The sequence below is a fragment of the Cololabis saira genome, chromosome 1, assembly GCF_033807715.1.
Source record: "Cololabis saira isolate AMF1-May2022 chromosome 1, fColSai1.1, whole genome shotgun sequence".
NCBI lineage: Eukaryota > Metazoa > Chordata > Actinopteri > Beloniformes > Belonidae > Cololabis > Cololabis saira.
Genome location: NC_084587.1, coordinates 42,099,842 through 42,114,187, shown reverse-complemented (window position 1 = coordinate 42,114,187; position 14,346 = coordinate 42,099,842). Strand labels below are relative to the sequence as shown.

Sequence of the window (14,346 nt, the reverse complement as noted above, 5' to 3'; positions counted from 1 at the left end):
GGATGACATTTGTCAGTGTAATTGTGGAGAATGATGGTTCAGCTCGCTGCTGTTCCCACAGATGTAAACATCGGTCTGATAAAAGGGAACAGAAACCTCCAGACGACTGTCTCCACATCATCTGTAGCCTCCGTTGACTTAGTACGACGGACTAATAGCAGGATGTCTGTTGGTGGGATGAAGAAAGGAACTGGTCTGGTGGAGCCGGAGGAAGAGGTGTACGTCAACCTGGAGGAACTGGTCCATACCGGACGCAGAAAAGACCACCAAAGACCCGAGACCGGTAGGCCTTTATCACAATCCAGGATACAGTGAGGGTGAAACTAAACCATCAATAACCACATCTCATGTATCAAAACTGCTGTAAACTGTGTAACATTCTTTAGAGGGGTTGAATGCAAATCTTTAACGGGTTTAAGAAAAAGCAACTTAAGTTCAAAACTTGCGGATGTTCTCGATTGTGAGACAAGAAAAGCAGCTAAAAGTGTCCTGAAGAGTTGGGAAGGCAGAATTGTCTCAGCAGAACCCATGAACCACTTGCTTTAAATGATATAATTACAAACACTTTTACTAACTTATTCTTCCTACTAATGAGAGAATGAAAGAGAGAAGTGAGGAATCTGGGGAACTGAGAGCAGACGTGGGCCTCAGTTCTCCTCATAGCTGAAGCTGTGGTCCACGTTGAGCCCCAGGAATGAACCCACATCATCAGTACTCGTCTGTCATGCTGTTTGGATATGTTCAGCCTTTAGAAACATGCGCTACGAGAGTTGAACCGCATCGGTTCCGGGCAAAATGAGGGTCAAACTGTTGTCCACACCTGAACCCAGACAAGCTGAGAGCAGAGGCTCGGTTTTGGTTTCTATTAAAACGAAAGTGAGGAGAAAGTGCTGAGAGTTAGTGAGGGCCCATGGGGGAGGGTGTCTGGTCGTGAATGCTGCAGTGGAGGTGGGGGGATCCGGGCTGTTGCTGCAGCCACAGCACCTGCAAATGCTGCATTCGTTGAGCTGTCCTTAAACTCCAGTACACCTTGTGAGGTCCGGCAGCTAAAGCGTTGCTTAAACTTTGTCCCGTGGCAGGACTGATAGAGAAAACAGTCGTGCATAAATGGAATCTCCTATAAATGGAACTTTGCACCTGCAGGAACCAAACCTGTGGGAACAGGTGCTGCGGTGGAGGGGGGGGCCACCCAGGCCCGGCCCGCTTTCAGAGACGCCACGGTCGGTCTGGGCCTGCTGTGCGTCCTGCTGTTTATCTCAGTCGTCACTGTCGCTGCCTTGTGTGAGTATCCACACGCAGGAGGAGGAGGAGGAGGAGGAGGAGGAGGAGGAGGAGGAGGAGGAAGAGGAGAAAAAATCTGGTCCGGGTTGAGGCGCTGAGCTTCTTCTCTTCTGTTCCTTCAGACGACAGAGATGTCAACCAGCTGTTCAGAGATCTGACCAATTCAACCGCAGAGAGGAACCAACTCCTGGCCAGGTACCAGAACCTGACTGATGATAGGAATCAGCTGGAGTCCAGTTTCAAGGAGACAGAACTTCTGCTGAACAAAATGAGGAAGATCGTTGGTGAGGATCATGCAGAACATAAGTGTGCCTCGAATAAAATTATGCAGCTCTAGATTCAAGGTGAGCGGCTTTTGCATTCCCGGTGGCCCGGTGATGTCACCAGGTGGCTGGTGCAGCTGTAGTTGGTGCTTCTGTGGAACCTGAATGATGCTGGAGCTCATTCTGACACAGTCTAAGAATAAAGGTCCAGCACACGGCGCCCAGTTTCAGAAGCCACCAGGCTCCACACAGCTATTCTTTTACAGCCCACGGTGCCTCCCCGTCGGGGGTCAGCCCCGGCTCCATTCGGTCAGTGAGTACAGATCTGATTGACTAGTCGTCAAACCCTCAGCTTTGTTTGTACAGGAACCTGCTCTGACGGGTGGAGCATGTTTGGCTGCAGCTGTTACCTGTTGTCAACGAGCAAGGGCACCTGGGAGGCGAGCAGGAGGCGGTGCTTAAACCAAGGAGCGGACCTGGTGGCCGCTGACAGCCGAGAGGAAATGGTATGGTTTTTTGTGTGAAATGCAAGTCTGGGTGTGTATGTGCTTGAAAATATGAAGCTGTTCCTCCCCTTTCAGCTGTTTCTGAATAGTCTTGGCGCTCATTTGAAGTTTTGGATTGGTTTGAAGCAAGCAGCTGGTGCACAATCGTGGAAGTGGACTGACGGAAGATCACCAGTCGCCACGTAGGTGTTCATCTTAATCAACCTTGCATGATTCAGATGGGTGGAGGGGAGAAGTTGCTCTGGACAGGTTGTTTAACGACGATGCATCTTTAACTTTATTTACTGACTGTGATATTTATTAACTGAAGTTTGACAGATTTATACCACCAACTATTCTGGTCTAACAAATGTGGGTTGAGTGAGCTTGGGCTCTCCAGGCCTCAGTCCCAGCACACGTGCTTTAGCATGATGTGACGTTCAAACCCACCAGAACATGGCCTCTTCTGAGGAGAACCAAGCTGTGATAATTTATCGTTGGGTCCATCAGCACTTCCATCAATGAAGAGTGCAGCTAGACACAAGAACTAATAGCCAGGCACATTAGTGAAACGATCGTTCACTTTGTGAGACAAGCGCCAAATTTTGCACAAAGTATGTTCTAGGTCTACTTTTTCAAAAAAGCCCGTTAGCCACGCAAAAAAAAACAATATGGCTGCCGTTTTCCAAAATGGCTGCCACAAAAGCCGTTTTTATATGTTTTTTGACCTGGAATGTGATTGGAAAATCCAATTTTGATTATTCTGACATCAGACTATAATCTTGGGACCCCCCACCCCCTCCCCCTTTAGCCATGCAAATAAAACAACAATATGGCTGCCATTTTCCAAAATGGCTGCAGGCAAAAGACAGTTTATATGGTTTTCGACCTGGATTGTGATTATATAATTAGATTTTGATTGTTTTGGCATCAAATTATAGACCCCCCCCCATTTCTGTATCACATTTTTTGTAATCATCACAATTGCAGGCACAAAGCTGTGTGCACTGGAGGCCAAAACGGCAGGCCAGCACACAGCTCCAGAAGCTCCGGCCTGCAAATATGCACAAAAGAGAAAAAAGGGGGCCAGCACAAGAAACTACAGGAACGATGGACAAAAATGATGGCTATGAGATACTTATAATAAATAAAAATGGAAATGGAGAAGAGAGGAAGGGAAGAGGAGAGGAGAAGAAGGGTGAGAGGCACCGCCCAGTGGATCATGTTGGTGCCCCCCTGCAGCATAGGCCTTAAGCAGCATATCTACCACCAAGCTATATTTGAGACTAACTATTATAGTCTTGTTCTATAGCTGCAACTATGACTACTGACTCTAACACACTAGAGTTTAGACTACCTAGAGATTTACCAACACCAGCTAGAGGTTTACTAAACACTAACTATAGGCTTTACTAAACAGAAAGGTTTTAAGTTTAGTTTTAAAGGTGGAGGTGGTGTCAGCCTCCTTATCCCAGATTGGAAGTTGGTTCCATAGTAATGGTGCCTGATAGCAGAACGCCCGCCCTCCAAATCTACATTTGGATACTCTAGGAACTACCAGTAAACCTGCACTCTGAGAACGGAGAGCTCTGCCAGGAACATAAGGCACTATCAGGTCTTGCAAATAATGCGGAGCTGAGCCGTTTTGGGCTTTATACGCAAGTAATAAAATTTCCTCTACAAGAGCTTGGCGTGTTCTTTTCACATATGAAGCAGAAAGAAAGGACTCTGCTGTTCCAGAAGAAGCCATGCTCGCCTCTACAAGAGCTCCTATCCACCCACTGTCCTGGAGCAGGGTACCAAGAGATCTCAAGGCAGCCATCTCTATGTGGAGACCCCCAAACATAACAAATTGATCTTCGCCATACAGTTCAGGCCATTGCTACTGCACTTGTTTTGGAATGGCATAGATTGGTTGGTCTGCAGTTATGACAGGGACCTGATCTGGATTCAGGTATTTAATAGTATCTCTGATTTTGTCCATGGTATGTTTTACTGTGGCAACTGAATGGGAGTACACACCCAAGGAAATCTGGCAAAGACTGGTGTGAGACTGGGGCTTAAATACTGCTGGCATGATTGCCAGTGATTGTATGCAGGTGTTCACACTTTACAGCCAGGGAGCAGAACTAGACACCCACACCCAGGCCAGACTGTGACACTGTAAGCACTTTCAGTGGTTCTCAAACTTTTTTGACCCAGACCCAAAAGATAAATTTGAAGATTGCGCGGGACCCAAAATAGTGAAAACAGCAGATCTACAAGCTCACAACGTATCACATCGCATTATGAGCTTGTAGATCAGCGATCATCATAAACATTTTTTATAAATGTTTTTTTTTTTAGATTTTAATCCGGTTAAAATTTAGAAATTTCATTTCTGATCCAATTGCAACAGAAAACAGATAATATTAGTAAAAATTGGCCCACCATCTTGAAAACTGGAAGCCATATTTCATTTGTATTGACATCATAGAATTTGTTATGCCAAAACACATGCATTTGGATAAAGAGATCATTAAAATATGTTCAGCAATTCAGCAATGTTTTAGCTTTCATAAGACAGCCATCTTGAAAAACGGCTGCCATCTTGGATTTTCAGGTGGCTAACGGACTTTTCTGCATAAGTAGGTACTAGGCAATGTTCATGCAAAATTTGGTGCTTGTCTCACAAAGTGAACGATTCTCCTAAAAACCTGACTTAATTTCCCTCACTATAATTTGAACCGACTTGTTGGTCAGACCCACCTCTCAAAGCCAGACACGTGGGCCAATGGCTGTTGAGTGTCAGTTTCACAGGGACCATAACTCGGACATCTGGAGCTTTAAGCCCCATGGAAAAACTGAAAAAAAAACTAAAGCCACCAGACCAGATGCTACTATTACTACTACTAATACATTAAACTGATTTTGATAGATGTGACAGAGGTTGGCTTACAGCTTCACGTCCCCGGCAGGTCCCTGAGATAATGCGACCAGGTCCGCTCATTATGAAGCAAACACGGCTGAAAACTAAAGGTGACAGGGCCTTTGCAGCAGTGACTCCCTTCCTCTGGGGCTCCCTTCCTCTCAGCCTGAGATCTGTAGACTCTGCGGTCCCTTCTAAAAAGCAGTTAAAAACACATCTTTTTAAACTTGCTTTTGTTTTTATATTTTACAATTTGTCCCGTGTTCTATTTTGAAGCACTTTGTGATTTTTATCTTGAAATATAAATAACATTTTACTTTTAACAACTACTACTACTACTACTACTACTACTACTACTACTACTACTACTGTCATTTAGCAGACGCTTTTATCCAAAGCGACTTACATCGGAGAGAACAACACAAGCTGGCTGGATAGACAATAAGCTCAGTCTTTGACAGATTTAGCTGAAGGTGATGGTCCTTCATCCATGCAGAGATATCAGAAAGACAGGCCGATATTTGCATTGAGACGGCAATGTCGCCAGTTGGGAAGGAAAGGAAACAAAGTGGCCATGGAGTCGGAAGTCTGGGCTTCCCTGCTTAGACTACTGCCCTGGGACCCTGAAGAGAATGGATGGATGGTGGATGGATGGTGTAACGAAGAGCTCCTTTTTATATAGGCGGGACTCTGTAAATGGTCATGGGCAGCCTTTTAGATATGCGGCACAGAAACAACTTTTTTTATGAATTCGTTTTTTTATAAATTTTGTAAATTTTTTCATGTTTATTGAGCATTGTAATGGACAGGTTGGATTCCGGAGAGTGCACAGCTAGTTGGGTGAACCGACAGCTTCCTGTAAGAAATACATGTTAGTGTTTTGATTTAGCTAGGAGTGTGATTACTTACCTGTCCTTGTCTTCCCCAGGGTCTGAATGTTATTTAAGGGTTCCGGGAGAGACCAAGGGATAAGAAACATGGGGGGAACTCTGTGGGGCTAAAGGTTTCTTGGTATCAGGGTATTTTTAATTAATATTGTAAATATGGTTGGTCATCTGGGGTTTTATTATGGTTTGAGGAGTTTTATAGGTATGTGTATATTAAAGGGGTAATGGAAGGTGGACACCTCTCCCTTAGGAAATGGTTCTGGCAGGTTGTTAAGTGGCGGGTATAAACCCACCTGTGATATGAGTGTGGGGGAGATGCTGTTGTGGCACGAGTTGGTGTGAAGGCATGTGCAATTAAGATAAACATTGACTTGATTCCTCCTCTGGTCAAGTCATTTTTTTATCTACTCCAGCTGCTCAGAGGCCAGCTGGTGATGGATAACTACACTAGACTCACGCTGTCTTTTTCACAGTAATAGTGCACGTTTCATATTTCTTCAAATCATTCTTCAGATTATTAAATCATTGATGTTTTTTGTTTTATCTTTGCATTTCTAGAGGAAATAGTGAATTGCATTTTATGGGAAGTTCTGGTAATTCGTGCTTGTATCTCTGTCTGAAGCTTCTGTATTTCGTAATACAGTACTGTATATGAACCTGTAAATTCATCCCGCTCAAATCTTTGTTCAACCCCTGACCTTGGATGAACACGCTAAACTACCCTTGTTTTGTCTTTCTCCTCTCATCGTGACTTTTCCTGCAGGTACTGGAAAACGAGTTGGTACAACCCCACCTACAGGTCTGAGATCTGCGCAGCTTTTTCAAGCTTTCAGACCGCTTTCTTTTCTTCATTCAAATCGTGGAGTCGTGAGTCGTGCTCGTCTTACCTGCAGTGGGTTTGTGAGAAGAAAAGCAGCTTTTCCTGCACTCAGTAACTAATTGTTTTATCATGTTTTGCTTTTACAAAACTTCGCATGTAAACTGCCCTAACTGTGATCCTGATTTTAATAATCCATATTTATCCTGATGAAAATAAAGAACCAAACTTGCAGGTGTTTTTAGTTCTTACATTCTGTGTTTGTCAGCAGCATGTGGAGCTGTTTTCAAATGATGCCATTTCTTTATCCTCTACATGTGTGACTATATTCACCGTCATTTCTAATCGGTGTTTCAACTTAAGAAATAGTTACCTTTACTCTGTTACTAACAATATGTAATTTTTACCAGGTTTGAGCAACTAATACAGAAATGAAAAGTAAATAAACCCATGTATTTGTTCCTTGGAAAAAAACCCAACCCAATATGTGAAAATAAACTTTGCGCTTACATCAGGTGATAAAACGGAGGGGTGAGCTTCTGTGATGTCTTCAGTAAAGTCATTTATGACCAGACAGAACAGCAACGCATTCACGCCAACGGTAACAACATTCACAGTTTCACAATATGAACAGAACCCTTTGACTGTGTTGAAGGATTCCCTTAGATTTGATATTGTGAAATATTCTCCATCTGTCCATCATGGGATGAGATGCATCATGTCAACCAGCTCTCTAGATTTTCCCATCATAGTTCCAAGATTTATCCTCCCTACTCCTAGCTCCAGTCTCTTGCTTCAAAAATTGCCCATGTACATTTTACCCCGTTGGGGGCCTCGTACCACAACGTCACCAGGAGGCCGAGGCCCTGTACAGGCTCTAGGTAAATGCATTGAGGAGATTAATGTCTGGATGTGCCACAACTTTATCCAGCAAAACAAAAACAAAACTGAGGTAACTATTTGGAGCCAAAGAGAAACGGTTACAGATGCACCTAAAAACTACCAACTAGGCCAGAAATCTGGGTGTTGTGATGGACTCAGACCTAAACACATCAAGACAATAACAAAGTCAGCCTACTAACATTAAGAATATATCAAGGTTAAATGATGTCTCAGCAGGAAAAAACTAGTCCAGCATCCATCTTTAGCAGCTTGCTTATTGTAACAGCATCTTTACAGTCCACCTTAAATGTCAGTCAGACAACTGCAGCTCATCCAGAACTCTGCTGCTCCAGTCCTCACTAAGACCAACAAAGAGGACCACATCAGTCCAGCTCTGAGCTCTTTACACTGGCTGCCTGTCCATCAGTGGAGAAACTTTAAAGTTCTGATGCTCGTCTATAAAACTCTGGTCCAGGACCAGAATACATCAGAGACCTCCTGACCCAATATGAAACCCCTCTGGTTTCTTCTATGCTTCACATGTCTGGAAAAACTCCCAGAAAGCCTCAGATCAGCTGAAACACTCTAAACACTCTGAAACAATTAAATTTAAGTCCAGGTTGAAATAAACACTCAAATTGTGAAGTTATAAATATAAACGAGTATATTTTTCTTATGTACATGCACATATTTTCTCGCTTTTTGTCACTTAAAAAAAAAAAAATCTATCACATTTCTGTTAGCTGTGACGATGCGTATCCATTGCATGGCACAAATCACGTGCATCACACACATTTCACTAATTTTCTATGGAGATGGCCTGTTGCCATGTCCACCCGGGCTCTTGTCCTGCTGTGAGGGGAATTAATACGTTGCTGGGGTTCTGGGTCAGGGTCAGGTGTGAGTAGGGTGGGTAAACAAGGGTACCACCCATCGGCCAGCAGGATGTAATCAATCTCTCCTGTGAGTATAGCTTTCGAGCCACATATTTTCCAAACATCCTAAAGAGAATTTGACACTTGTGGCCTTGGTTATTATGTGTGAGTCATCACATATGATCTGAGCCATGTACAGAGTCTTTTAGTCGCAATACCTTCTGATATTACACTTTGAAACTTTTTCCTTTAAATGTACCTGCACATGGATGCTGTGGATGGACCATCTGACGTAGTTGTAGCTTAATTTTCCGAGGTGGCTTTGATGGGGATGTGGGTGCCACCAATGCATTAAATAAATATGAAATAAATAAAAAACTTATTTTTTTAAATGACAACTTTTATTTCACTACAGATTATTTAAAATTGGGTATTTTTATTCATTTCATTACACTTTTATTTATTTCATGGCTCTATCACATTTCATGTTCTTAAACGAGGGTGTGTGGTTTTATACTGTACGTGGGTGTGGCCAGTTGTGAACGTCAGCGGGTCCTCATGGGGGACAGGAAAGCCGGAAACCAGAAGACCGATTAAAAACATCAACGAAGAGGAAGAACAAAAGTTAGCAAAATCCGGGGTGGACTTGGACTTTCACTAGAGGTTTCAGATCAGCATACTGGAAAATATCTGAAACTAAAAGCAGCTCAGACATAGTGAGAGAGGTTCACCCACCTTCACCAGCCTCACTCTCCTATGCCAGACTCACCGAGCCCCAGAATCCCTTTCCACGACCACTGTTACCAACTCCGTTTATCCTGACTGCAGGCCAATGCCGCGGCATTGACTCAATTTTATAATTATTAAATGAATTGTTGAATATTATTGTTCAGTGGCGTTGGGCCGGTGCAGGATCAACCAGCAGCTCCACGGATGCATGATTTATTTGCAGTCTAGATGTGGGGCAGTGGTGAAGATCCCCTGCTCTGGCTGGAGCTGGGAACGGCTGCTGCTTGTGTCAGGGTTTTGACACTTCCTCCCAGTTTTAGTTTCAGTTCTGTCTTGCCCCGCCTGTGTCCCATCTGCCCTGATTGTGTCTACACCTGTGTCTCGTCATGTCTCGTTATCCCTTCAGTATATCTTGTCTTGTCATTCCTTGGTTCCCTGTCGGTCCGTACTGTGTCTTCCTCCATGTCTCCTCGTACCTTTTTCTTGATCCTGGTTTTTTGTTCATCCTGCTTTGCAGCGCCTTGTTTTGCCTTTTTGGAATAAATCCCTTTTGTTTTTGAGAACTCCTGCCTCCAGCCTCCCTCTGTCTCCTGCACTTGGGTCCTAAACAACCTAACCATGACAGAACGGACCGACCAGGTGGACCCAGCGGGAGAGTACCTCACCATGTTGGACTTCCTCTGCCGTGAAGCGGCTAAAAACGTGCGTGAGTGTTGGGACCCCTTTTGGGGAACACGCCTGGCTCTGGGTGGGCCCAGGAGCCTGCAGAGGCAACGGCGACGGCGTCAGCGCCAGCGCCAGCCCCAACCTGTCCCTGTTCCTGTGGTGGTCCCGGACGCACCTCTCCACGTTCCTGTGGTGGTCCCGGACGCATCAGCCCCTCCTCCGGTGATGGTTCCGGACCCCCCCCAGCCGGCTCCGAGGGTTCGTGTCCCCCCCCAGCCGGCTCCGAGGACTCGTATCCCCCCCCAGCCGGCTCCGAGGACTCGTGTTCCCCCCCAGCCGGCTCCGAGGACCCGTGCCCCCCCTCAGCCAGCTCCGAGGACCCGTGCCCCCCCTCAGCCAGCTCCGAGGACCCGTGCCCCCCCTCAGCCAGCTCCGAGGACCCGTGTTCCCCCCCAGCCCGCCCTGGATGTGGACTGTGGGGACATCTGGGATCTGTCCCTTGAGGGGGGGCCAGCGCCCCGGACCCGGGTACCCCCGCAGCCGGCACCTCGGACCCGGGTACCCCCGCAGCCGGCACCTCGGACCCGGGTACCCCCGCAGCCGGCACCTCGGACCCGGGTACCCCCGCAGCCAGCGCCACGGACACGGGTCCCCACTCGGGCAGCTCCGGAGATCCTCTGCCCCCCGACGCCAGCTCCCCGCATCCTGTCTGCTCCTGTTCCGGTTCCCCGCATCCTGTCTGCTCCTGTCCCGGCTCCCCGCCTCCTGTCAGCCCCGACTCCGGATCCTGAGGCGGTCCCGCAGCCCTCTGTTCCTGAGGCGGTCCCGCAGCCCTCTGTTCCTGAGGCGGTCCCGCAGCCCTCTGTTCCTGAGGCGGTCCCGCAGCCCTCTGTTCCTGAGGCGGTCCCGCAGCCTTCTGTTCCTGAGGCGGTCCCGCAGCCCTCTGTTCCTGAGGCGGTCCCGCAGCCCTCTGTTCCTGAGGCGGTCCCGCAGCCCTCGGTTCCTGAGGCGGTCCCGCAGCCCTCGGTTCCTGAGGCGGTCCCAGAGCCCCGTCAGGTTCCCGAGCCCCGTCAGGTTCCCGAGCCCCGTCAGGTTCCCGAGCCCCGTCAGGTTCCCGAGCCCTGTCAAGTCCCCGAGCCACGCCAAGAATCCCTGTCACGCCCCCCGCCAAGACCCAGGCCTAGGCCTCGGGGACGCCCCCCCGAGCTGTCTCGCTGGTCTGCCCGGTTCCGAGGTCGGCCCCCGGAACTTTGGCCGTGTGTGGCTTGGGCCCTCCTCCAGGCCCCCTCCGCCCACCCTGGGTTAGGACTCTGGGGACATCTGGGATCTGTCCCTTGAGGGGGGGGTACTGTCAGGGTTTTGACACTTCCTCCCAGTTTTAGTTTCAGTTCTGTCTTGCCCCGCCTGTGTCCCATCTGCCCTGATTGTGTTCGCACCTGTGTCTCGTTATCCCCTCAGTATATCTTGTCTTGTCATTCCTTGGTTCCCTGTCGGTCCGTACTGTGTCTTCCTCCATGTCTCCTCGTACCTTTTTTCTTGATCCTGGTTTTTTGTTCATCCTGCTTTGCAGTGCCTTGTTTTGCCTTTTTGGAATAAATCCCTTTTGTTTTTGAGAACTCCTGCCTCCAGCCTCCCTCTGTCTCCTGCACTTGGGTCCTAAACAACCTAACCATGACAGCTTGAGGACTGGCCGTCTGAGAGCGCCTTGGGACCGGGAGGATGCCACAGCAGGACCCTTCATTCATTAATTTTATTATTTTATCATTTATAATTATCAGCCCCCTCGGGCAACTCCTGCTTCCATTGAAGACAAGAACTTTACAACAATTGCAAAACTCGAGCTGCTGGGTTCTGAACCAACTAAAGACGTTGCAAAGATGACTGATCTGAACCAACATAAAGTGTTACAGAAGTCTAAACGGGAAGTACTTTCTGTAGATCCTGAACAGAGAGGGCTTCATCTTAGCAATAACCCGTTGGTGTCAAAAATCCCACCCAGATTCCTGCAGAGCAGAGCAAATACATGAGGCCAAAGGGCCAAGAACGTCAACTGAACCGCAGACCACATCTGATTTACCAAACCACATGACCTGCTGCTTCCCTTTCATTAAAGTTCAGAGAGTTAACTTTCATCCAAGTTTTTAGATCTCTAAGAGGTCAACCTAACAAAGGTTGTAGTGAAGTGTCTGATCTAATGGGCATATAAACCTGGATGTCATTAGAAAAACTATGAATAGCAAAATTATGCTTCCTAAATATCGACCCCAAAGGCAACATATACAATGAGAACAACATAGGGCCCAAACTAGAGCCTTGAGGTACCCCATAAACGAAGCTGAAGAATATTTGGATTTTCATGGTTTGGTACTGAAAATGTTACGCAGCCACAGTGGGTTATTTGCCCACTGTGGAGGAGGTACTTGCTAATGACAGTATGAGACCATGCAAACCCAGGCGCCCCGTTGAAAGAAAGCACCCAACTTTGGCGAGCAAACCACACAAGTTTTTTCACAGGAAGCTAAGTGAATTTAGGGTTGCCACCCGTCCCGTAAAATACGGAATTGTATATATATGTATGTATATATATATATATATATATATATATATATATATATATATGTATGTGTGTGTGTGTGCCAGACACTTGGGCTTCATCTCCAGGTAGGGGTTGGGAATTGGGAATTAAAAGTGCGTTCCCTATTGAACCAATACGGACATATATTATGCTCTTATTTATTGATGTCATAATATACAGGTGAAGGTCGGAAAATTTGAATATATTGCAAAACGTCATTCGTAGTAAATTTAACTAATGGTGAAAAAATTATATTATTTCCCCACTAAATTCAAAGTGAGATATTTCAAGCCTTTATTTGTTATGATTTTGGTGTTTATGGCTCACAGTTTATGAAAACCCCAAATAAAAAATAAATTAGAGAATATTTTATGAAATCAATAAACAATTCCATCATCAAAATTATAACAAATAAAGGTTTAACATATCTTGCTTTTGCATGTAATAAGACTAGGTAATATATTAGTTTCACCTTTTAAATGGAATTATTGAAATAAATTAACTTGTACACCATATGGCTGATGTGGACATACATAGCATAGGAGGATATTTCAGTTGCTATATGGTTGTATGTCTGTACAGTCATGCAAGTTCAATGCAATTAAAGCACTTTAAACTTTAAATCAAAGCATTTTGTTTTTTCATATAAAATAAACACATTTCTATGCAGTTTAGAAGTTTTGGGGCTTTTTTTTGGCTCCTGCGCTGCTGAAATCAGGGCGTCCCTTATTTCTATTTCTGAAAGGAGGCGAACCTAAGTGAATTGCAGTCACAGAAGAAAGCAATTGCGACATTAAGCACTGTGATTACCAGGGCAACCGAAGCATCATATCGGGTGGGGCTACGTATAGTGAAGGCGGGTAAATCCACAACATTAGAGAGACCTTACTCCTCCCTGCAGCTAAAGATATGTGTGTGTAGTGATAGTACTCCTGACCAACTATCATTCCTGCCAAGTTACCTATCCAGGTGTACTGATTAACTCTGGGTACAAACCTTATATGAGTGTGCATGACTGAGCCTCTGTAAGAGGTGCTGCAGTTCAAGAGAGAATAAAAAACCTGAAGCAGAACCCAAGTTTCTTCATTTTTTATGTTAAGAAACATTACATGGTACCAGGAGTGATATCGTCATGGAAAGTGTTAAGCCGCCTGACGCTGTGAATTGGTCTGGTAATGTGGACTACGAGTGGCGAGTGTTCAAACAGCGTTTCAAGCTGTACCTGCAAGCTCTCGGATTGGACACTAAACCGGATGCCAGGAAAATTGCACTGCTTCTTACCGTTGCTGGACCTCAAGCTTTGGAGGTATATAACACGTTTGTGTATGCCGAGGAGGAAGATGGTGATAAGTTTGACACCTTCATCGGCAAGTTTGATGAACATTGTTCACCAAAGAAAAATGAAACATTTGAGCGATATGTGTTTCGCTCGCGCACTCAGCAGCCTGCTGAGAGCGTGGATGTTTTTGTGACGGACTTAAAGTTGAAAGCAAGAACGTGCAATTATGGACTACTGCATGATTCCATGATCCGGGATCAGCTTGTGTTCGGGATTTGTGACAGAAAAGTAAGAGAGAGATTGTTACGTGAGACTGATCTCACTCTGACAAGAGCCGTAAAGATATGCCAGGCCAGTGAATTAGCTCTGCAGCATGCTAAAACGTTTGGGGACCAGGACAAAGACAGCTCAGCCATTGCTATGGTGTCGGGACCGTCTGGGTGGACACAAAGACAGAAAACGGGGCAGATGAAACAGCAAAAAGGTACAGAGACTTTTAATTGTAAAAGATGTGGCACTCGTCATGCACCAAGAAAATGCCCTGCATATGGGAAAATTTGCAACAACTGTAAAGGACAGAATCATTATGCCAAGCAATGCTTTTCGAAGGGGAAACAAAGCAGGGCTGCACGTGTTCATGCTGTGGAAGAAACTGATCTCTCGGACTCGTTCTTTGTTGGCATGGTGATGCAGGAAGAG

The 14,346-nt window shown here is 45.9% G+C and overlaps 2 protein-coding genes across 2 annotated transcripts in view; one reads left to right on the top strand and one right to left on the bottom strand.

Annotated features, from left to right (window-relative positions):
- The first annotated feature begins 173 nt into the window (after positions 1-173).
- LOC133446145 (C-type lectin domain family 12 member B-like) lies at positions 174-6,867 on the top strand. Its single transcript, XM_061723989.1, has 6 exons — positions 174-283; positions 1,144-1,281; positions 1,404-1,565; positions 1,911-2,050; positions 2,126-2,232; positions 6,588-6,867. The coding sequence occupies exons 1-6, from the start codon at positions 178-180 to the stop codon at positions 6,757-6,759; spliced, it is 825 nt and encodes a 274-aa protein (XP_061579973.1). The 5' UTR covers positions 174-177; the 3' UTR covers positions 6,760-6,867.
- The window catches only part of LOC133446133 (E3 ubiquitin-protein ligase TRIM39-like), a 40,099-nt gene continuing 27,156 nt past the window's right edge, over positions 1,404-14,346 (bottom strand). The window contains exon 3 of the transcript XR_009782802.1: positions 1,404-1,537. The gene's annotated coding sequence lies outside the window, so the exon portion shown is untranslated. The remainder of the gene's footprint in view (positions 1,538-14,346) is intronic.

What these genes read in the sequence shown, in the direction of transcription:
- LOC133446145 (XM_061723989.1), top strand. Translation starts at nt 178, where the DNA reads ATGAAGAAAGGAACTGGTCTGGTGGAGCCGGAGGAAGAGGTGTACGTC. An exon ending in CAAAATGAGGAAGATCGTTG is followed by an intron (nt 1,566 to 1,910) that starts GTGAGGATCATG and finishes TTGTTTGTACAG; the next exon opens with GAACCTGCTCTGACGGGTGG. An exon ending in GGAAGATCACCAGTCGCCAC is followed by an intron (nt 2,233 to 6,587) that starts GTAGGTGTTCAT and finishes CTTTTCCTGCAG; the next exon opens with GTACTGGAAAACGAGTTGGT.